The 25,638-nt window shown below is 33.7% G+C and overlaps 1 protein-coding gene across 4 annotated transcripts in view; it reads left to right on the plus strand.

The window, feature by feature from the left end:
* The window catches only part of LOC128999738 (monocarboxylate transporter 12-like), an 87,568-nt gene that overhangs the window by 47,208 nt on the left and 14,722 nt on the right, over positions 1 to 25,638 (plus strand). For 2 of the 4 annotated variants that reach the window (XM_054426391.1, XM_054426392.1), the window contains exons 2-3: positions 20,196 to 21,431; positions 23,338 to 23,439. In XM_054426391.1, coding sequence (XP_054282366.1) covers positions 20,306 to 21,431; positions 23,338 to 23,439 — 1,228 coding nt within the window. In that variant the 5' untranslated portion in view covers positions 20,196 to 20,305. Of the gene's footprint in view, positions 1 to 20,044; positions 20,099 to 20,195; positions 21,432 to 23,337; positions 23,440 to 25,638 lie in introns of those variants that run through there. The other 2 variants (XM_054426393.1, XM_054426394.1) reach the window with 2 other exon arrangements.

Below are 25,638 nucleotides of genomic sequence, written 5' to 3' on the forward strand. Positions count from 1 at the left end.
AAGTAAGAGTCACTTACTGGTGTTTATCGTGTTACACCAAACTTAAAACATTCAGTTCCTAAAATATGTTTATAGTCCAGGAGCTGAGGGGGGTTGAGCATGCATGAAAGTAGTACGCAATGTTATTGCTGATTATTGTAATATGGACTGTGGTGATTAAAATTACGTATGTCGCCTATTTCAAAAGTGGTCGATAAGGTGGGGGGGAGGGGGCAAACATGGCCGTTTGCGCTATGCGTTAAAACGCTGATAGTTCGAAAACGGTAAAAGATAGAACATCGGTTAAAACGTCGTTGTAATCCTAAAAATGTGGACAACAATAATGGTCATTGGGTCCGAGGTCGTATCTCTATAAATAAACAAGTTATTGTATAAAATATGTAAAAATGGACTTTTCGTGTAGATTTTTTACCGAAAGTAGAATTAATTTGTGAGTGTCGCAAAGAAGTAATATAAAATATCTTTGCTGATAGTTGTAATATGGACTGTGGTGATACAAAATACGCATGTCGCCTACTTTTCAGGTGGTCGAGAACTTGGGGGGAGGGGGGCAAAGATGGCGGAACGCGCTATACATCGAAATGACTGTAGCTCGAGAACGGTACGAGATAGGACATCGGTTAAAACGTAGTTTTAATCCAAAAAATATTACCAATAGAAAAGGTCATTGGGTAAAAAGTCGTATCTTAACTAATAAAAAAGTTATAACAATAATAAGTTTAACAAAATCTACATCGTACAGCTATTTTTTTCGAAAATCGTATGGATTGTTGATAAATAATAGTTTAATTACTTAATTACTCGGCTAAATATTAACTAGATGCATTTTCTTATAAGAAAAAAAAATATTATTACGAATACATATGGTTTAAAATGTAAAACACGGCCTCCAAACGCCTTGGGGTTCGTCCGTTAGGTTGCGTTATAATTGCTGCTGTTTTTAAAATAATGATTGCTTGTATTTTGTATTTCATTATACACTGAGTATATAAATGAAATAATGATAAATAAATAATCAAACAAATAAGATAATAATTAAATATGAAATATAATATATAGTAGTTTAATTCCATTGTAAATATAAACACCATAAACTTTAAATTTCTTGACCGCTCTCATGCATTAATTATATATAGATGTATATACATTTGTATCAAAGAAAATATTTACAATTTTTTATTTGTATTACAGGTGCTAAGAGAAATTAAAAAGGTATCTATTTAAATTCAACAAATAATATGAACAACCAGTGTAATTGTTATGGATAGAATGAAGAGATTTGCCGTATTTTTTATTATAAGGTATTTACTTTTGTAGTAATGTTTTTTTATTTCATATAACTGTATTAAATAAGAATCTGTTACATAATCATATTGTAATAACCTACAACATTATAATAATTAAAATTGGATTTGTAGTGGTAGTCTGTATTATGCATTTGATTTCGGCGAAACCCCAAGTATTATATGTAGTTTGGAGGCCGTGTTTTACATTTTAAACCAAATGTATTCGTAATAATATATTTTTTTCTTATAAGAAAATGCATCTAGTTAATATTTAGCCGAGTAATTAAGTAATTACACTATTATTTATCAACAATCCATACGATTTTCGAAAAAAATAGCTGTACGATGTAGATTTTGTTAAACTTATTATTGTTATAACTTTTTTATTAGTTAAGATACGACTTTTTACCCAATGACCTTTTCTATTGGTAATATTTTTTGGATTAAAACTACGTTTTAACCGAAGTCCTATATCGTACCGTTCTCGAGCTACAGTCATTTCGATGCATAGCGCGTTCCGCCATCTTTGCCCCCCTCCCCCCAAGTTCTCTACCACCTGAAAAGTAGGCGACATGCGTATTTTGTATCACCACAGTCCATATTACAACTATCAGCAAAGATATTTGATATTATTTCTTTGCGACACTCACAAATTAATTTTACTTTCGGTAAAAAATCTACACGAAAAGTCCATTTTTACATATTTTATACAATAACTTGTTTATTTATAGAGATACGACCTCGGACCCAATGACCATTATTGTTGTCCACATTTTTAGGATTACAACGACGTTTTAACCGATGTTCTATCTTTTACCGTTTTCGAACTATCAGCGTTTTAACGCATAGCGCAAACGGCCATGTTTGCCCCCTCCCCCCCACCTTATCGACCACTTTTGAAATAGGCGACATACGTAATTTTGATCACCACAGTCCATATTACAATAATCAGCAATAACATTGCGTACTACTTTCATGCATGCTCAACCCCCCTCAGCTCCTGGACTATTAATGCTATCAGTTATGTCATTGTTAACTCTAGGAATATGCTATGTAAAGTATAATGCGTGGTTCTGATGGTTCTATAAACAACCTTACTTTCAATGGTTGAAAAAGTTAATATCGGGTTATACCATGGCCTCGTGGTTACTCTAGAAGACAAAAGTGGCAACGCCGCAGCACAGGCCTAGCGAAACAGCTGTTGCACTATTACATAATAGAGGGGGTTTTCTAGTGGGGCCTTGGGCTTCTGCGCAATGTTTACGTTTACACGTTAGTTATTACTGTTGTTAATAACCATGGCAATAGGCCGGCCAGTGCGACGTTGCCACACACCAACGCCGCGGCCTTGTATTAGAGTAGACAATGGTTATATAATTGACTTTTGAAGTGAATATCCCATCTAAATACAAACAAGATGTAGAACATGTTTTATTAAACAATAATACAGACAGTTTAAATCTCAGAATGTGTTGCTGTCAAAATTTTATTTCCTCCCCTTGTTTTTGTTCACCTGACATAAAAGAAGCTATAGTTTGTAGCTTTGACTATTGATGGAGCTAGACATTCAATCCCCATGTTGTCGCCAGTTTTTGAAAAAAAATGACGTAGTTGATGTGAGCCCTGACATTGCACTGATGTGAATCTCTGCTGTTTAACGAATATGCGGGCAACCGAGTCAAACTGATGATAGGACGACTTATTATCAGCTATAGCATCTATTATGCCCCATCACCTATGTCAGTGACAAAGAATAAGGACGAATAAGTAACTGGCTTACAGAACTACTGTACGCTCTTTTTTATAAAGGAATAGTGACAGCTGGTCCTTATAGATGGGATGTCTACTTCAGAATACATAAATTAGTCAATGCTTGTAGTAATCATTTATTCAGTTAAGTTTCATTAAAAAGTGTGTGTAAAATTTACATCAGCAAACTCTCAGCCTAAATGCAACTATGACAGTTTTCGATCTAAAACAGACTTTATAATGGTTTAAATACCTGCAATCAGTAATCCAATGAGCTGCTTGTGGCAACTATAGTTTCGGTTCACAGGGAACCATCTTCAGGCCGTACAAGGCGTCGTTATTCACTTCCATATGTGAAGGTCGTCATTTAATAAATAAGTACATAGAACACGAACACACGAAAACGCACATTGACACGAACATTTAACATTAAAAATACCGAGTACTCGGGAACACGAGACAGGTGACGCGACCGGGTGGAAGTTGTAGCTCGAACTGCTAGTGGAAGTTGTAGCTCGAAGTTGGGCAGTTCGAGCTACAACTTCCACCCGGTCGCGTCACCTGTCTCGTGTTCCCGAGTACTCGGTATTTTTAATGTTAAATGTTCGTGTCAATGTGCGTTTTCGTGTGTTCGTGTTCTATGTACTTATTTATTAAATGACGACCTTCACATATGGAAGTGAATAACGACGCCTTGTACGGCCTGAAGATGGTTCCCTGTGAACCGAAACTATAGTTGCCACAAGCAGCTCATTGGATTACTGAATGCAGGTATTTAAACCATTATAAATATTCAAACGTAATCCGGAGGCTAACAACTCTTAAAAATAAAACAGACTACTTCTCACCAAAGTCAAACGTTTAAGTTTAAGTGTCAGAGGGGAAGGAAATAAAAGATTTAATGGGATGGAAAGGAGGGGTGAGTTCACTGTATTTTTAGTTCATGTACATCAATTTCCACAAATCAAGCACTGCATATCAGAGTTGCTGATGCATGCTAAATCACGTGAAATTGCTACCCCTCTAACATTACGTGTGCATGTCTCGGCATAGGGTGCAACACCGCAAGTCATTTCAGCTACATTATAGTACCAAACCGAGCTGTTTATCAGATCATTCAAGTGCAAGCTGGAACATGCAACGAGTATATCTCCAAAGTATATTTAGAAAAAAGTTTAAACCTGTTGTCCAAAATGCGGTAGTTGTGGACAGTTGTTGATTTTGAACATAACTTTAAACTTTAATCAACGTGATTTATTGTTCTTACTTTTCATTCTAGAAACCTTATTTTTGTATGATCATTGAAGACATTCATTCTTCAGATAACCATAGTCCCTTCTAATTCAAGGCCGCGGCGTTGGTGTGGCAACGTCGCACCGGCCGGTCTATGCCAACAGTAATAACAAAAGTGAAACTTACAGTGCAACAGCTGTTTCTGTAGGCCGGAGCTGCTATGTTGTCACTTTTTTCGAGGAGGCCATGAGAAAGCCCATCTAGGAGGATCAGCTGTAACTAGTGTTACCCGAATGTAGGTTGAGCTTATCATAGAGTTTGCTCTTGTTTTTAGTTGGTCATTTGAAGACAGTGTAGGAGAAGAAATACCCCCGCCGCAGCAAACCTGCAGACTAAGCGAATTTCCATTTGACTGATTGGATTTACACTGAAATGTCTACTTAAAAATATAACATTTATTCCCGATTTAAATAGAATTAGTTTAACAAGTACTAAGGTTTGCTGCATCAGGGAGGGTAAAAGGGTAAAACTGTTTTTTTTTTATGTTAATAGTTAGTAAGAAATAAAAACATTTTCCAAATTTGATCAAAATATGTTCATAAACAAGCAAACTACATCAGTTTACATATTCTCCATAAGAATAACATAGGAATTTTAAATTTAAAATTTTTTGGAATTTTATCCGTAACCATTAGGCGCATAATAACGCTTCAATATACTAAATTATTTGTTTTTTTAAGCTCTACAAAATGGTTTGGAAAGAAATTGCTAAATTTTACGTTTTTTGGGTCAAAAATGGGAAAAACCTATTTTTACCCCATAAAACCCCCCGTAAACCCCCGTTCCCATGGTCCGATCATGTTGGATCGCGAACTCGTTCGAATAAACGTAGGTTTACACGTTTGTACCAAATTTCATCAAAATCGGATCATTTTTGCTCGAGTTATCGTGCTGACGGACACATATGTATATATATAAATATATATATATATATATATATGAATTTGAACGGATGGTGTTTTTGGCCTCTAGGGACCCCATAACGAAAAAAAAAATCGGTCCCGCGTCCAGGTCTTACCATGAGTACTACGGTAATAGCTTATTCCCTATATGGGAAATTCGCTAAAAGGAAACAGTTTGTAAGCTGTTATTTTAGTTTGGCATAGTAGAAAAGCTGGTATGTGGGAATGAAAACTGGTTACATATTTGTTGTTCTAAAACACCTTTAGCATTAAAATTGAAGGTCTACATCACGGTAATTTCTAAAGTATCGAAAGTCAAAGGTATGATTAAAGTTTTACTATTTATTTTCATAAATATTTAAAAACTTGTTTAAGATACTTTGTGTTAAATACCTGCTTAAAGTTTTGAACAAAACTCACTTCTTGTTTTTCAGTTAACATTTTATCAAGTATAATTTGCCTTATACATTTGAAATAGTTTCACCCTAAAATTATATTAGGAATGATATAGTTAATTAAATTAGATTAATAGTAATACCCCCGCCGCAGCAAACCTGAGGACTAAGCGAATTTCCATTTGTCCGAATTGATTTTCAGTTAAATATATTTTAATAACATTAGGTTTAACGAGTACCTAGGTTTGCTGCTACAAGGAAACTAATAAAGTGTGTTTTTGAGTAAAATATTGATAGCTTAGTACAAAATAAATAAATTTGCCAAGTTTGATCAAAATATATCCATAAACAAGCAAACTACAACATTTGACAATATTCTCCATAAGAATAACATGAAAATTTGAAATTTACAGTTTTTTTAATTTTCTACGTTACTAATAATGGAACAAAAATACTTTTATATACTAAATTATTTGTTTTTCTAAGCTCTTTAAAAAGGTCTAAAGAGAAATCGGAAAATTTTGTGTTTTGAGGGTCAAAAGTGAGAAAAACCAATTTTTACCCCATAAAACCCCCCGTAAAGCCCCTTTCCCATGGTCCGATCGTGCTGGTTCGCGAACTCATTCAAGTTTATCCCGCTTTACACCTTTAAACCAAATTTCATCAAAATCGGACAAAAATTACTCAAGTTATCGCGTTCACGGACGTATATATATATAAGTCTATATATATATATATATATATTTATATACATATATAAAAATTTGAACGAATGGTGTTTTTGGCCTCTGGGGACATCAAAATGAAAAAGTAAATCGGTCCCGAGTCTAGGTCTTACCGTGCCACCTACGGTAATAGCTACTTCCCTATAGGGAAATTCGCTAAAAACGTTGTTTAATCAATAATTCTAAGAATTGATGTAATTTATTAAACTTTAATTCCACTCATTCGTACTGAGTTAAATTTGAGGGTTATTTTTTTAAGATGTAAAAAAGTTTAAGATGAAAAATGTTCATCTTAATTTGTAATTTCAAACAATTTAGTTTTTTTGTGTCACTAGTCGGATGGTTTTGTGTTGTTTTTTATGTCCAAGCCAGTAATATCAATATACAAAGCATGAACAGTTCTTCTGTTCTTAGATTAGAGAAATACAGCACCTTTAGCTTATCGTAGAAACTAAAATATACTTCAGCTTCTTAAGGTAACCTAGTTCCCTGGAGAGTTCTTAAGCTTGTACCTGCCATTGCTGCAAAGTAAGTCCATTAAATCTAATATATAAAATTCTCGTGTCACAGTGTTTGTCTGCAAACTCCTCCGGAACGACTTCACCGATCGTTATGAAATTTGGTGTGTAAATTCTGTAGGTATGCGAATCGGACGTAAACTATTTCCCGTTTCGAAATTCTTAAAAGGGCTCCGCCCCAGTGGCTCTGGAGTTTCCCATGTTAACCTTATGAGAAATGGAATTAATGAATCTTAACAGCTGTTTCAATTAAACAAGTTGGTTCTGTTCTATGATGTTCAATAGCATTAAAGTTACAAGGATTACCAACAGGGTGCAGCACTATTATTTCTTTTACATTTATGACAACAGCTAATTTGCAACCAAAAGGTGAGTGAGCGTAGCGAACGAACTTCAACCTGGAGGCGAGTTAGCGTAGCGAACGAGCTAACCTGAAGGCAAGTGAGCGCAGCGAACGAGCTCCAACCTAAAGGTGAGTGAGCGTAGCGAACGAGCTCCAACCCAAAGGTGAGTGAGCGTAGCGAACGAACTTCAACCAGGACGTGATTGAGCGATGCGAACGAGATCATCTTGAAAATTAAACGTAACGGTACTTTCTTTCCATCGGTCTGTCTTAGGGGAAACCTATAACTTAGGCGATACGAAGTTCGCCGGGTCAGCTAGTGTCTCTATAAAATCTTTGATGAAAATTCACTCTCATATTTTAATACATCTTATTCCAAGCTAATCACATATCTTCGAAAGTTCTTAGAGAAAAAAAGTGTATTAAGTATATGGATAGATCGTATAATATACAAATAAAGCACATACAGAAAACTTACTGATATATTTTTATATTTCCCAACAATTAAAACTAGCACACAATTACTTCAAAATAAATAACTTGACATCAACATTCACTTGGAATATAGTTTTAAGTTCTTTTACGTTATGAATAAGATTTGCTGAGATGAAAAAGTAGTATTCTGTACAACTAGAAGCACTACTTGTGGTAACCCAGTTTAGTGAAACACTCTTTATCAAGTTCACGTAAAATAACATTGTTTGCTCAACTTAACTTTGAACCATTTTAAATTCAATACAAATTTGTTTTACTGGTTTGCCAAAAGGTATCATTTAAATTCTTTCTAAAAACTAACTTTTTGTTACTGTAAAATATTTTAATTTCCTCCATCTTAGGAATAGTCTTTGTCTGATCATACAGTGATTGGCATAGGGGCGGAGTTAATTTAGAGGTTAAAGCGCTGTATTTCTTTCATAGAGACACCTATTCAAATCCTACGAGTCGCCAATTGATATTTGCTTTGCTATAATTCTGTGACATGATGATTTTAAAATACCCATAAGTCGAAGTCCCCCAATATAGAGAGAGGTAAAGGGATGGATTTCTCAGTCAAAAATAACTGTCTCTGCTTTGGAAAACTTCCTTTACCAAAAACAATTTTTATGATTGTTGTCATTTATTAAATTTCCAAAATTCTTCCCTTGTTTTCTTAATAGTTCTAGAACATTCCATGTGGATCTTAACCTTTATTGCAAAGAATTCTTTACCAAGAATAAAAGTTAAACTAAATGTTTTATTAATTGTAGTGACTAAAAATAAAATGGAATTAACCGAATGGAAGTCAACTGATGATTTTTTTTACATTTTAGTAAGTTTGAATAATGCATAGATTGTTTTGGGGTTAACCATTTTAAGATGATTTTTATTGCCAGATATTTTGTTTTTACAGTATTGTGAAGTGGCTAAGTATGAAGGTTGAAGTAGGGTTTACGTCATCGGCAGGCTGGCCTACTTTCCAGACCTAGGGGTTGTCATCCTTATTAAAACCATTTGTTTTATAAGAAATGACAGATACAGCCTTTCCACAAGTTATGCAATCCGTACTGCTGAAAACCATTTATACTTCAACGGCTGATTTTAACACAAGACTAACTCAACCAAAAAATCCATTTACAAATCTAAGCAAGTTCAAACATAGACTAACCAACACAAGTAGACTTCTCATTCCAATGAAAATTTTGGTAGACAACATTTTGTGCCTATTATTATTGTTTTTGATTATATAGTTTTCTTTTGGTTAAACAAAGTTTTAAATGACTGAAAGAACAAGAAACAAACTGTAAACAAAACACCACCTTTACAAGGCACTGGATGGAGCTAACAATAAAATTGTCTTCGGCTGATCCATAAGGATGAGAAATCTCCTAAGGGAGTATGTTTTGTCTATGAACTTAAAACTTAACAAACAGCTAGAAGCTTTAATGGCATGCGCTGAAATGTTAAAGTTTAGTTTACAGCTATACCATTCGAGTTTTATTTAATATTTTCTTCGAGGTGATCACACTGCAGATTTAATGTTTGGATTTAGACTCAGTCAGATGAAGTGTGAACTCATGAGTTAATCTGTCTGCTAGAGCTTGGAGGTTGAGTCCCACCTAAAATAAACGATGAATGGCTCTGGTGGAAATTGACGGGTTGGGTGGAAAAAGTTATAGGTCATATCAGTAACTTGGTATGGTTAATGGTTATAACATGGTCTAAAACAATTTCTGCAAAAACAATATTCAGTTAATATATTTACAAAGAAAGTAATGCAATAAAATATTGATTGAAAAAAATATTACAACTATACGTACATTTTAAAACACATTTCAGTTATAGTTACTAATTTACAAATGAGTATTTGCAATTTCTGGACAAAGAACAGTTAGACGTGTTATGATTTGAATCAAACGTAACCAAATGAGAGTCAAATCATTCCCAGAATTCTCTGTAATCTGTTTAGATAGTAATGAGCTCTAAGGTAACTTGGTTTATGTCCCGACCACAAAGGCAGCTAAACCCATTGTAAATGCATTTTCAATTGTTATTGTTCTGTGCGGCGGCGTAATATGGTTTAACTTTACAGTGAAAATGAATGAATAACAAAAATATGTAGGGTTAAAGATTAACAATAAAGTTTATGATTTTTACTCGTAAATATTATAGAAGTTTTCAAATTTAAAAATCAATATCAACAGCAATTTTGCGAATCCATGTTTAATATGTAAATGTTTTGTGTTTGGAAAAACACTCTCCACAGTTTCAATTAGTTAATTTTATTATAAATTCAACTAAAATAATAATCTTTATCACAAAAAGGTTAATCTATTGGAGAGAATTTCTAATTTACAGTTTTGATCTATGTATCAACAAATTCCACCAAATACCTTAAAACAATGTAATCTTTATTGCTATAAACCATTCAAAAAATGTAGGCGGTTTTAGGAGAAGCAATCTATGTCCTTTACTTGATTATCCTACCATTAAAACTACAACTCAACAGCCGAGGTTTGTCAAAACGTCAATCAGCTGATTCATAATATATAATAAGAAAAAAAAAGTAGTCGGTGACCTTCCCTTCAAACTGCTCAAACTTTCCAGAGTATAGACGATATTGAAATATTACCTAACACAATCTTTAATTATTGCTAAACAATACAGAAACATTCCCTAACACTATTTTGCTAAACGATTCTTACTTCACCAACAGCAAAATGTTATGTGATTGTGGCCCAGTTATGAAATTCCGACCCCAATTTATAAAACACAATTTACCTGCATTCAACAGTTATTGGATGTACATGTCACTGTCAATAAAGGTACGGTTTGTTAACAGAGCTTAAATGTAGAAACAGCCATTACTGCCGGGGAAAATGATTTATCAAGGATGCAATAGAGTTCATTCTTGAGGATGAAACTACCAAAACTACCAGTTCTGACGTTTCATGTCAAGTCACTTATAAAACTATTTTTGCAAACGTGCAAATTGATTTATCTAGCCTATAATATGTATTTGCTGTACACTATGTATACTCTTGAATAGTGAAACAATTAGTCCAACAAAACAATAACAAGGATGTGCAAATTGTGTATTTTAATGGGGTTCAAAATTTAATTTCAGGGTAAAGTAATAATGCTATACCTTTATACTTTAATGGGCCCTACACTAAAAAGACTGAAGAGACTCAAATTGTAAGACTGGAAGACTCAATCAAATTGCAATTATAAAAAATAACCTATTTAAAACCAACTAACCAATTTTCATAAACTGTTTCGTCTAGCTCTTATTTACAATCTTAACTCAGACTGTGATTAAATATTCAACTGAAGGATCGGCTGTTGTATTAAAATTGTATTTAAACCTTAATAAAGAAAGTTGGTTAGCAACACAGGATATTTATAAGTGAACTCTATAAATAACCGAAACGCAAGAGAGGCAAAGCCCTTAAGATAATTACCTTTTCCATTGACATTCGCAAGAGCGCTGGAAGAGCTTTAAAATGACACCACAAATTTGTAAATCGGTTTGAGTAGTAGAGTGGAAAGAGGGATGTTATCAAGAAAACCCTTATTGCATTTAGATAGATCATTTTGCAGTTCCCTATTTTAATCTAAGCACATTGCAGTCAATAAACAATAATACAGTTTTGTTGCAAAACATTAACAAACTAACCTTACATCACATTTTCCTAGAATTTTGTACAATGAATTCAGCAGAAGTTAAGGCTATTAACATAGTGAGTAAGAGTCTTGGGAAGTAAAGAGTTAGGAGTGTTTAACATTAAGTATAAATGAGAAGCTTGCGGTGAAAAGCCACTGAATAGGTTCTATAAGTAGTTTTTCAACCCTTGGCGCTCGAGACGTTTACTTCAAACTTTTCACAGTGCTATGCCACCCTTAGCGGTAATAAGTCCTACGTCTACAAGCATATTTCAGACATTGTCATCTAAAATCAAATTCCAGCCATCAGGTAAAACCATTTAAAGATTAGCTTGTCTCCTTTATTTAAGGAAATTCTCACAACATTTTGTGTGAAAACGGATACAAACTTCTTACTACAAAAATTAGATAATATTTTTGTTGGTTTAAAAAATTAGTGTAAATTGATATTGATTCAATAGATTATTACAGTAGTAAACTAAAGATTGTAAAGCTAAATTTTATAATATGAGCTATAAGAAGGTACCAGATTTACAAAATAATCATTAAAGTTCATTTAAGTCATTTGAGTTCCATAAAATGCTCCCTTTAACTATTAATGTTACAGAATTGATAATTATAAGATATAACATCTAAAACCCCCTAAATGTTTCAAAACTGAATAAAAATATTTTAACCTGTTCTTTAAAACAAATCTTAGGTTATTTAAAACTTAATCTCTAAAGTTTTAATAACAATGTTTATTTTTACCAGAGTCATAAGAAGTTTAAAGTTGTTTGCACCATTCAAGGTTGTTAACATTAACATCGATCTAAAGTTTGTACATTACCAAAGTTTTTAAGCGGATGCTCTTAATACAATAGTCAGCTTAAAAATAATGTTGGAAGGTACTATACTATGTAATTGCCTGCTCTTGGCTCCCATTAAAATAGTTTAATTATGAAGCTTTCAATTTGTGATTTGATTATCAGAAATATTTTCTTTACAACAATTGATTTCACCTCATAAAATATTTCGTTTAAGATTGGGAAAGAGAAAGTTATACAGTACAAAGGCCAGAGTTAAGGCAGTTTTGTAAGAAAACATGTAACAAATTTCAATGGCGTACAAAAACAAAATAATTATAAATAAAAAACTGTTAAAAACAAAATGTTTTTAAACGCACTAAAAAGTAGAAAATAATTTATAAATATGTAGTAAAGAGTATAAATACTTATAAGATTTAAAACGAAAAACCTAAGGTCCATGCAATAGATAATTTACAATTACCTTCACCTATTGAACTAATGTATTATTATCAATTGCATGGACCCCATATTTTTCGTTTTAAATCTTACAAGTATTTATACCTCTTAACCTCTGCTCTTCGAACTGTCAAATTTAAGTATTTACAACTGACTTAAATTAATTGATATACAGTGTGGTAGAAAAGTCCCGGAACGGTTAAATATTTTAAAAAATAATGCAGATAGAGCTAAAATACTTGGTACAAAGTTACAGGGCATAAAACTCTATTTTAACACATATTTAGTGATCCAATAATTCTTCAGGGGGTCAGCCCACAAGGAGTCGGAAGAAAATCTTAAATGGAAGCATAGGTCAATATGCACATCAAATTAAAGGTCTTTTTAGTAGAATACAATGCCGCAAACCGCACTTCAAAAGGTTGATCCTGCGCAAAATGGCAGATGTCCAAAGATTTCTTGAATCCGCCATTTTGAATCTTTGAACGACTGCCATTTTTTACTCAGGCATTCTTTTGAGCTTGAATTTACGGCATCGTAATCTAAAAGTGAAGACCTTTAATTTGATGTGCATATCGACCTATTCTTACGTTAACAATTTTCTTCCGATTCCTAGGGCTGTGCCCCCTGAGGAGAAAGTGTATAATAGCAATGTAAATTAAATGAATCTTTGAACAACTGTCATTTTGCGCAGGATCAACCTTTTGAAGTGTGGTTTGCGGCATTGTATTCTACTAAAAAAGACCTTTAATTTGATGTGCATATTGACCTATGCTTCCATTTAAGATTTTCTTCCGACTCCTTGTGGGCCGTCCCCCTGAAGAATTATTGGATCACTGAATATGTGTTAAAATAGAGTTTTATGCCCTGTCACTTTGTACCAAGTATTTTAGCTCTATCTGCATTATTTTTTAAAATATTTAACCGTTCTGGGACTTTTCTACCACACTGTATTTACATTCTTTCAAAATGTAAAGTTGTTTTGCAAGGGAAAATTTGGAAGCCCATGGGGCGTAGCCCAAGGGAAGTATGAAAATTAAATGATATAGGCCTAATATTGAATTGTTATCCATTTGTGAGCTATGTTTAAAATTTCAAGTCTCTAGCTCATCGGGAACATCGTTCAAAATTGATATCAAATTTTGTAGGAAAGCGAGCTAATAAAAACAAGCCCATGGGGCGTAGCCCAAGGGAAATATGAAAATTAAATTATATAATATTGCATTGTTATCCATTTATGAGCTATGTTTCAAGTTTCAAGTCTCTAGGTCATCGGGAAGTATCGAAATTTGCAAGAAAGCGAGTTAATAAAAACAAGCCCATGGGGCGTTGCCCAAGGGAAATATGAAAATTAAATTATATAATATTGCATTGTCTTCCATTTGTGAGCTATGTTTCAAGTCTCTAGCTCATCGGGAAGTTAGTATAAAATTGATTGTAAAATTTGTACCGGACAAGGAAGCGAGCTAATAACAACTTTTTAGTAATATACTACTATTTCTCTTATTTTGGACTTGCAATGTACTCATCCAGCGAAACTTTTGAGATTATTTGTTTATTCTAAAAATTGTTGTTTTGTGTGATATCAGACTTTTCTAAAACTCAGCTGTTTTTTAAAACCAAAATCATTTATTTATGGCCAAGGACAGCTGGGTTAAACATCGTGGCTACTGACTTTTCTCAGAATCAAACCAAGGTTCAGGATTCAGCTACCCAGCCATTTGTAGATTTTGAAAATAGATTTGAAGTAAATGTATTCTGACTCTTGTCATTGCCCAGCCCAATAATGCTGCATAGCTATCAAAAAGCTATGATCGGCAGCTACTCAACTGTTAGACAAGCACTAAACCACTTTACACTCAAATACCTAGTATGATTAAAATATTTAAAAAGTTTTTTTGTTTGTGTGTACGTCGGTGGCAATTTTCAGAGGAGATTGATTTAGCAGAAGTGTTATTCAAACGCTTTTTGTGAAAGCGGTCCAATACCATATGTTTTGTGTGTTTGCCGGGAATTTAACCCATCCCTCCCGCACCAAAGACCAAGACGCTAACCACTAGGCTAGCAACACACCCACATTCATTTGTTACATTACTATAAAATGTAATTAATTTCTGTAAAATTACTAAATTGAATGTAGATATCAATGGTTAATGGTTGGGAGGGAGTGGGTTGCTATATAGAACAGTTCTACCCACTGCCATAAACCAAGGCGGGTCGTGTCAAAGACAGTCGGGCAATTAGAAACCCACACCTCTGTTAAACTGTCTCCATGTAACATAGTACCGGTCCTCTTTCATCATACAAATGAAACATTCAGTTTTCTGTGGATTCATTTTGTTTAGTTTCATTCCAGTTCATTAATTTATCACATTAACTTACTTGGCTACATGAAATCATTATGAATCAAATTTAATAAATAGCTAAAACACATTTGCTGTAAATGAAAACCTAAACCTATCAAACTAATCAATGAAACACCTCTTTAACGGATTAAGGAGTAGCAGACAACAGATAATCTTTTATTAATTATTCAAAATTATTGTATTAATTTTTTACTATGTGAGTTTTTTTATTAGAAAATAAAATAATGCTTGTGGTTGTTTTCTCTCCTATTATAAAGCAAGGCTGTGGGAAATCAGTTATATTTTCCAGCAACAAAAGATGATTGTGCACATTTAGTAAGCTTTCTATAGAAAACTCAACAGATCATAGAAAACAAAATCATAGATTTAGATAAAAAACCAAATCATTTATGGTTCTGTAGGTTTTAGATAGTTTGTATTAAATTGTAATGACTTCATAAAAAAATATTTAAATAAGAAATCCTGCTCAATAGGTAGGTACTATTAAAAGACCAATAGCTCAAATAAATGCGGTTCAGTCAAATTTAATCAATATCATAATAGACTTTCGTAGTCTTCAAATTAGGTACATTAAATAAATACACAGTCTCGTTTGCAAAATATTCTAAACTACTACACATTTTATAAAAGCATTTCAAAATAACACAAATTACTACAAGTGCAAAACGACCTTTTAGTGAACACAAGTGGAATGTTAAACAAAATTGTATTGTAATAGTCAACTTGTTGAACAAATGAAACAGTTGTAGTATTGCAGTTCCATTTCCTACCCCACTTCCTCCATCCCTTACAAGGGGGGTAGTTTCAACTCATTTTCCTCTTCATTTTCATATTCCTCCTCCCCTTGGTAAATGTCCCACGGAAATTGGTTTGGTGGTCACCTTACTAAAATTGTATCCACTACTTATCCAGTCTCATATTAGCTTTGATATTCAATGGAAAATGATCCTTCTGATTAATAAGCAAGAACACTTTTATAATTGTTATTTAGGTTGGAAAAGTTGACCTAGCATATTGGTTTAAATTGCTGTGTTAGATGAGCCAAATTAGTTTGCTTCAAGTGTTTTAAAATCATCACAGATTTTCCAACATTGACATCTTTGCTTTCTCCGTAACAATAAGTAAATTAATATGTATCTTTAAGCGTAGATTCAGTAGCACAAATTATTTATTTTACTTTTGTATTGTGCTTGGGACCTCTTCCATAAATGAGAACATTATTTTGAGCCACTGATTAAGTGTGCCACTGTAAAATATTGTTTCTTTCTTAGACTAACCTTTGAATCTTGCCCATCTGTAATTCAAATGTCAGTTAGCATCTTTTATGTCCCAATGAATTATCATAGTACAAAAACTGACACTGAAAACAGAACTTCAACAGATAGAACATACAGTGTTTCTTTTTAAATGCGATTTGTAATATAGTACCTATCTCAATTTGGCTTTACTAAGGTGTAAGTTTGATAGACACTTTTTCCTAGTACATCCCTATGTTATATACTTGTATTTGTAATGACTGTTATTAAAGATGTAGTTAACGCAAATCCAAATGTTAAACACTTTCTGATTATTATGTTTCCATTCATTCCGTGGTGAGTAATACTTGTCGGTAAAGGATATTTTTAGGAAGCAGTTTTGCCACCAAAGAAATTTGGTTCTGTGACAGTTGGTTTTAATGTTGCAGTTAACGCCAGTTTTGCTCCAATCTGGGATGATCAGATATGACAGAAAGTCCTATCAAGGAAAAGATTTGATTTTATATTAATTTTCCTTGGGTTTTATCAGTTGAGAAAAATATTATATTTCAAATAAATACTTAAGTATATTTTTCATACATGTATATTTATACCCCTTTTGAAAATTGTTAACTTTGAATGTGCAAAACAACTACAATTTATTTTAATTATTTTCCTTGTACAGTATTTATTTTATTGTTGTTACCCAAATTATTATAGAAATTTATTTTGTTAAATGTAATAAACGGTATCAGCAATCTGACACATACTTTCTCCCATTAGCTTGTCAACAACCTTTATCATGGGTAAGCGATGAGAGTTAACTATGATATTTAATAGGTAAAATCACAAAAGTTTCATTAGCTTTTGAACCGTGATTTTACAGGAATGGGGGTTTGCACTATTTTGTTAAGAATTGTAAGGATTTATGACAGACAAATTTAAATCAAAATCGTTTTTTTTCTCAATAAATCCTTTTTTTCATGGGAAAATCACATAAGCTACAATAACTTTTAAACCACAAGTTTTACACCAATGGGGGGGGGGGGGGTTGCACTATGTTGTTAAGAATTATAAGGATAATCATATACTAATTTCAATCAAACCCGGCTTTAAAAAAAATACAATTTTCTCTTATTTTATGGGTTTTTATGGGAAAATAACATAATTTACAATAACTTGTAAACCGTAATTTTTACAGAAATGGGAGTAGTACCATCTTTTTCAGAATCTAAAGGGCTACAACATAATAAATTTGTATCAAAATCGTTCTGGCCATTTTTGAGAAAATCAGATTTTTCCATTTTATGGGTTTTTATGGAAAAATGATATTAAAAATATAAATTTCGTAAAATAAAAAAAACGCCTGGAGATATCATGTACATTCATACCAAATTTCATCCAAATCGGACCACAGGTGTAATTTGTAGCTCTGTACACGTACACACAGACATCACTTTGAAAACCACTTTTTGGGTCCAGGGGGACTCAAAACTCAAACTCAAAAATTTTGACAAAAACAATACTTTCTCCATATAATATGGTATAGGGGGAGAAAGAAAAAACTTGTTTTGAGTTTCATTGTATATTTTGTATTCATATTGCATTGACGGTAAATAATATTTTTATTTTGAATAGACATTTACATCAAGCCAGCAATAAAATATACAGGGTGTTGAAAATGTCTGGAACCAACATTATATCTGGTGAGTGGTTAAAGAAAAACAACTGATATTTTGTATACGGATATACTATGGTTTTACCTATCTTTTGGTGCCTTATGACATTTTTTACCACTTATAGGGAACGTCCCGTAGAGGATGCAGTAAAAAGTTTTAATGGAAGCCTATGGTAAATGATACATCATTTTAAAGGCGATTTTTTTCTGAGTAAGGAGCCACAAGTTTCATCTCAAAAGGACCACCCTAGCGAAAATGGCGACTGTTTGAAATTTAAAAACCCACTTATAGGGAACGTCCTGTGGAGGATGCAGTAAAAAGTTTTAATGGTAGCCTATGGTAAATGATACATCATTTTAAAGGCCATTTTTTTCTGAGTAAGGAGCCACAAGTTTCATCTCAAAAGGACCACCCTAGCAAAAATGGCGACTGTTTGAAATTTAAAATTCAATTATTTTCAAAAACTTCAAACAGTCACCATTTTCGCTAGGGTGGTCCTTTTGAGATGAAACTTGTGGCTCCGTACTCAGAATAAAATGGCCTTTAAAACGATGTATCATTTACCATAGCCTTCCATTAAAACTTTTTACTGCATCCTCCACAGGACGTTCCCTATAAGTGGTAAAAAATGTCATAAGGCACCAAAAGATAGGTAAAACCATAGTATATCCGTACACAAAATATCAGTTGTATTTCTTTAACCACTCACCAGATATAATGCTGGTTCCAGACATTTTCAACACCCTGTATATTATTTATAGAAATTAGTCAAACATAATTTTGAAAATAGGGCTGTTTTATTCATTATAAAATTAGAGACTCCCTTTAAATAAATTAAATTTATTGGATCAATTTTTCTGATACAGTAAATTATCATACAATTAAATTATTTCACAACATGAATAAAATCATAGGCAGATTTGATGAAGTCTGTTCTGTGGATGGGCATTTGGAAATTTATAAGGATTTTTAATTATTAACTCTACAAGATGGACATTAAATATTTAACAATTATCACCCTATGCTTGTTCAACTAATTTTTCTGCAACATATTAATGCTATTTCATACTCACTCATCTAACCTGTCATGCAAAATCATTAAATAAGTATAAATAAAAATATTAGGTGCTTGGTATAAACATGTATTAGTTCTTTCTAAAAAGTAGTAAGCAACAGTGCAAAACTCTAGTTATGGAAAAAGTAAGAATTTTAACATTTCAAAACAAGCTAAAATATCTTGATTCATTGTTTCCAACCTGAGATACATTGTTTCTTCCTGAAAGCTTGGAAAAATAGAGAAATTCCAGTTTGTTGACTTTGCACTCCACTACCAGTCTGAGGCAAACTTTCTGAAAGTTTTTGGCAGTTTGAGATTTCCAGTTTCAAACTGACTTTTCCTGACAAGTTGAAGGAAAGATTTTTAATAGCAAAATACTGATATAAGTTGTAGTTGTTTTTCTTTAAATACTCCCCTCTATAATGTTTCTTCTTTTCTACAGTTTTGTTACAATGCACACAAATATTGAGTAAGCTACCAATTAGCTGGTAGTGACTTATGAACACTGTGTTTTCTTAGAATTTCCAAATGCTTCTAAATTAAGTATTTATCACTAAAAAATGTGAAAATAAATTTGCTAAACAAAGAAAAACACTACATATTAATTGTTGTGCTATTTGTACGATGAAATCATCAAGTTTAATCTTGGATTGTCGAGACTGGTATCCATTTAAAGATTTAGGCCACAGAAACAAAACATGAATGTAGACACATTTGACCAGTTCCTAGACCTCAGATAACCCCAGTGATACAACAGTTAAGTGATAACCACTTGGATAACACGGATACTCCGATGTATCCCGCATCCACTATCCACAACACTTATGAAGGCTGAAGTCACCAGATAGATATGGTTCTATTGGATTGTCCTGAGGTTTTTGTCCCAATGGAATTTTTTTCTTAGTCAAGGTTTGCTGTGTTTAGTCAAGTTATTAGAGTAATATTTTAGTCTGATCGGTGTCTTTTTGTCAATGTTGGCAGTTGTGTTATTTTAGAATAGGTTGTCACCTTTAATCTAAGGTTGTACATTTTTAACTGGGTCACTTTATCAAGGTGATGGTAGGAAAAATTAGGATGTTGAGTTGGAAAATTTACTTATTAACGGAAATCTGCTATGTCAGTCTTCTGTTTTTTATAAACTGGACCTTAGTGATCCTCAAAAAGTTAGTTCTGCTGCACTGTTAATTTTAGATAGTTCTTTTTAAAATTATGCTTAAGTGTTCCTCACTCTAGTTAGTTTTTTTTTTTTTTTTTTTGCAGGAATTGTAATTGCAGTGGGGCATGGCCGGCTCTGGTACTAAACTGATGACATTGACAACAACCGTGACCTTGAGTGACCTTCAGACACGCTTCAGCCGAGACCTGGCAGAATGGAGGACGACGACGCAGCAGCAACAACAACCCCTAGTGAAAAAACTCCCGAGCACAACAAAACGGACGAATCGCCCCGCATTGGTGTAAATGTAAATGGTGTGGTGAAACAAGATGGCTGTGATAAGTTTAACCGGAGTGTGGCGTCGAGAAGCAGTTCGTCTTCGCTGTTGTCGATGCGGCGCCGATCCATAGTAATGAGTCCAACGAGCGATGCGGCCAAAGCGAGCTTCAACAGTAAAACTGGACTTCACGTGCAGTTCCACTCGAGTACGAATACAAACGGTTCCGGTCAGGGAGAAAAGAAAGGGAGAGCACCCTCGTACACCTCAACGAGTTCAGGGAGCTCGAGTTCAAGTTACGAGGACGACTCGAGCTCTGGCTTGTCCGAGGTAAAGGCACCTGATGGCGGATGGGGATGGGTCGTCGTCTTTGCGGCATTCATGGTCAACCTTATCGCAGACGGGATTACGTTTTCCTTTGGTGTGATTTTTGTAGAGTTTCTTCATTACTTCGGCGAGGGTAAAAGCAAAACAGCATGGATCGGCAGTTTATTCATGGCAATGCCTTTGTTGTCCGGTCCAGTGGCAAGTTTCCTAACGGACAGGTACGGGTGCAGAAGAGTGACTATAATCGGTGCAATATTGGCTGCTGCGGGATTCATAATCTCCTCGTTCACCAACAGTGTGGAGTTGTTGTTCCTCACATTCGGTATCATCGCCGGGTTTGGACTGTCGTTGTGCTATGTGGCGGCAGTCGTGATTGTTGCATATTACTTTGACAAGAGGAGATCGTTTGCGACCGGTCTATCCGTGTGTGGTAGCGGGATCGGCACGTTTGTGTTTGCACCTGTCACACAGTTTCTGCTCGTGGAGTATGGTTGGCGAGGGACCACTCTGGTACTCGCCGGGCTCTTCTTGAATCTTATTGTGTGCGGAATGCTAATGCGAGACCTGAAGTTCACTCCAGGGATGAGTAAAGGTAAAGACCTGAAGAAACGGAAGAAGAAATTACGTCTCAACACAACCTGCAGTGCCGACTCCTTCTCGGCTCTCAACTCCACCCAGCAAACTCCCACATCATGTCCCAGCAGCGGAGAGCTACGGAAACTCCTTCAGCGACCTGGTGAGTATTATACCTTGCAGCTATTACCATTGACTTATGGATACTGAACTAGACATCTGCTGTAGCCAAATCTTTATTGAAAAAGAACATAGTTGAATGAGGCACTCTAACATCTAAGAATGAATGTTTTACAGTTTTTCTAAAATTCAATTTTCTCCTATACAGTAGTTTTTGAAATTATGATAATTGATGTAATTCATAAGATGCTATGTTATTTTTGTTTGGCTTGGTTGAAAATTTAGCTTTAAATGTATTTGGCAGAAATAAGTTGATTATATCTCTACACTCCGCCAGTGGCTCAGTCGAATGATGTCAGTTTTATTCGAAAATTGGAAACATTTTAACATGGAATGGAATGTCTAGTTCTATCCAATGTCTAAGATATTGATTAACCATAAATTTACCTAATTTAGCAGGTAACTATCTATCACCCTTAGGTGACTTACTTTTTAGTAAAAAGGATGCTTGTAGTATTATCCTTCAGTCATGGATACATATAAAAAAAATTGATTTGTTTGCTTTCATTCTATTATTAAGTAATATATATTTAGTGAACTGTATAGTAGTTTTCAACGGTTAACTCTTCGGCAGGTAGAGAGCTGGACCGTTGGCCACATCTGAGGATTTTGGGCCGAAGTGTTTTACGACACATTTTTAACTACCTTCTTCGTGCCATTAAAAAGTGTAATTTCTTTTGTAAACTAAATAATTTTAAAAATTGACAAAACTTTCAGATGAGGGGTTTAAAAACGTAATACAGTAGGCCTAAATGAATTTCAAATTTTAAACAAGTTAGTGTTTATACTAAATAACAATAATAATTCTGAATACAAATACAATGTATCAGAAACATTTAGACATGCTGTTTACATTTTGATTATGTGCTAACTGTTCAATTCACACAGTGTAGTAAGTTATATTAAAATTTAAATGAATATAAAACACCTTATTTAAACATATTCAAAATCATTTATTTGATCAACTTAATGAATATTTGACATATTAGTAATTTTATTGTGTTCTGTGTTGTTGTATTCACTGTAAGGTGGCACTAACTAGTTTTTTTTTTCTTTGGACCGCTAAATGTAAAGTGATTGGTTTCTGGTATTCAGTTTGTGGTTATTTTACCACACAGAAACCTAATCCACATGTTTGGTTAAATAAAACTCTTTACAATTCTGATTTCAAAGAGACTACAAAAACTCTTAACATTTGTAAAAATATTTAGTTCACAAATACTGATATAAACTTCTTCACTTTTTTCTCTCAATTTATTTTTTTATCGTTGAAGACAACAGTTTTCACAAACTATAAGGCTAAATGTCAGTTTTAATAACAAAAAATAAATTTCTTATTTCGTTAGGGTCTAAGTTCAGTAAGTTTGTACAAGTAACATTTTCGTGCCAGCTAAAAACTAGTTTCTTAACGTAGAAGTTTCAGTTGAAATTTGGTACTAACCACATAGGAAGTAAGGTACAAAGGAAACATTCAATGGTACACTTAAGTGGTGTCTAGGGCAAAGCTAATACCATGACCCCCTCACCCTCATGTACACTACAATGCAGTGGAGGAAGAGTCTGTGCAATAGTTTTTACACAGTGCTCGCCACATGGGCTCTTTCTTGCTCTTCGCAAGCATATTTCCATTTCCGGCACAACATACAAGAGCTGAAAGCGCACGGTAATCCCATAAGCTTGTTTCCTCTGTACCTTACTTCTCTATGTACTAACTCATCAGAGTATAATGCAACATTGCACTTAAGTATCAATACTTACAAAAAATAGTCAAAACTAATCTAGTTAAAACTCTCTATGGAGGGTTTCAAGACTGACGATATATGTTGTAGTTTTATAACTAGTCGTAGGGTGTGAGTGCTAAGCTATCTCTAACATATAGTGGTGCGTAGATCATGGAACACCGATGTTTGATGTTGCCCCGATGGATCTCAAGACCATGGCTCGATTCCTTCTTAAACTGCCTCCGTATGGAGATAAACTGATAAAATTAGGTAACCATTGGCACGGCTGCCATAACTGTACAGTGTGTTTCTTCTCATTTTAAATTTGACGAGTTCAACTAATTTGGATTTTGAATTTGGTATTTTTTTGCTACCTATATTATTTTATTTTGTAATTCTGTGTCAATGCTATCAGAATATTGTTAGAAAGGAGGTTAAATAATTTCAATCGAAAGCGGTTTAAGCCTAAAATTGATGTGGATATAGCAGATTCAAAACCCACTGATTCTTTCTTCAAGAGTCAAAAGTTCTTAGGCTACTCTTAGCAAGTAATACACTTCAATTTCCATAAAGTTCTTTACTGATAATAAAAAGCTTTTTATTTCATCAACTTCTCTTTCAGTATAGGCCTATACAAGATTGACAGTTAATCATTCAGTTATTCATTTATTTGTTAAATAGATAGTACAGTAACTTATATTTTTAGTTTGTTTTTGTATTTTACTTAACATTTGGAAAATTAGATAAACGCTACAATTCAACTCTAAAATACAAGACATTTCTATGACATAATCCACAGCTTGTATTACCAGATGTAGGCCTACTACCGTAGACAATTTGTTACAAAAAAGATATGTCAGGATAAAATTGTCTTATACATTTTTTTCTTTCAAATTATGGTTCTATTAATTGTTCATTGGTTTTTAGTATCACTTGGATGAAATTAATCTGCTAATGTAATGTTTCAACAAAACTATTTTTTTCACCATAGTTCTCTGTTAATGAAATACATACACCCTTTAAACTGAAATAGATAAAACACTTGTAGACATTTAGAGACATATTTATTATCTCTCAGAACAAAATTGTTTATATACTCTTCAACTCAAATTTGGTGAGCAAGTCGTAAAATGAGAAGAAATCCATTGTACAGTATATGTTTGTTGTGCGATGCATACGTTTTTCCGAAAGTATGCCTGTTCTAAAGATTCTTCCAGGTTGTCCCTACTTCTTGTGTTTAATCTAACTTTTGTGTGAGCTTTATTTTAACCAAAAATAGTTTCCAAAGAGTTTTATTTACAGCCCACTAGTGGAATCAAGAGTGTGTTTTACTAAAGTAGTTGTATGAGTTAGATGTTTGGAGTGTGAAGTTAACGTGAATAACTTTATTTAGTCCTGGGTCCTATTGTATAGGTCAGGCCAGCGGTTTGCATGTGATGCGCTAATGGGCCCGGGAGATAATTGTGCTTCTCTCCACCTACCTTGTGAGGGAATCTTTCTCTTCCTTGCGCTCCCAACAAACTAAACACTCTTGTGTCCCTGGGCCCGGGCCCATCAGACCCATTTATTAAAGCGGCCCTGCAGTGTTTCCTACTATTTTTATCACCAGAAATTTGTCTGAGGTGTCAAAATATAATTATAGTTTTTCCCATCTATCTATCTTCTAATACATTTCTGTAGCCTACATTTATGTACTAACACTTAAGGAAGCATTAGCGAAGTAAAATTGTTAAAATTAAGAAGACTGTTTTTTGCTCAGATAGTTGCTGTGTGCTTTAAGTTTGTGTAACATTTTCTCGGAGTTATAGAAAAACAGAAGTGTTAAACACAATATTTTGTCTTTACTGGTTTTGAATAAGTTAATTAGCTAGTGTGATCCTTTGTGCTTAAATATTATCAATTTAACACAAAGTGTTGTTTTTTTTTTTTTTTATGTATAAAGTATATTGAGATGGGATTGAATTGCTCCACAATTTTCTACATTATTGCTACTTTTAATATTCCACATTATATAATTTGTTGCCTTGGACAACACCTTTTGATTTTTAACTTTGTAGATTAAAGAAATCAAATAGGTAGGCCTACCTACTTTTTTTGTATCCCAGAGAAATGTTTAAAAAAAAAGTCATGTTGAATAAATAAGCTTCTTTGGGGATGTTCGATTTTAAATGCTTTAAAGTTAATGCTTTAAATGTTCACACGGGGCGGGTTTACAAGCTACACGCCAGCGAGTCAACAGTAGTGCACTTGTATTCGTTCACACGATGCTTTTTCCACTCGCTCAGTAGCTGGCTTCTGACCAGACCACTTGGGTATGTTTTAATTGTGAAATCTTGCTGGTTGTGTTGGTGTTTGCTTACATTTAAAATGAAATGGTCTATGAGAAAAGTATCGGTGTTCCTAAACGTGTATGTACCAAAAGTACCCAGCCTTATGGAACATGGAAAAAACTATGCCAATAAACCATTA

The sequence above is a fragment of the Macrosteles quadrilineatus genome, unplaced genomic scaffold (genome assembly GCF_028750875.1).
Source record: "Macrosteles quadrilineatus isolate MER2022 unplaced genomic scaffold, UCM_ALF_1.0 Scaffold_8__2_contigs__length_117827958, whole genome shotgun sequence".
In the NCBI taxonomy this organism is placed as follows: domain Eukaryota; kingdom Metazoa; phylum Arthropoda; class Insecta; order Hemiptera; family Cicadellidae; genus Macrosteles; species Macrosteles quadrilineatus.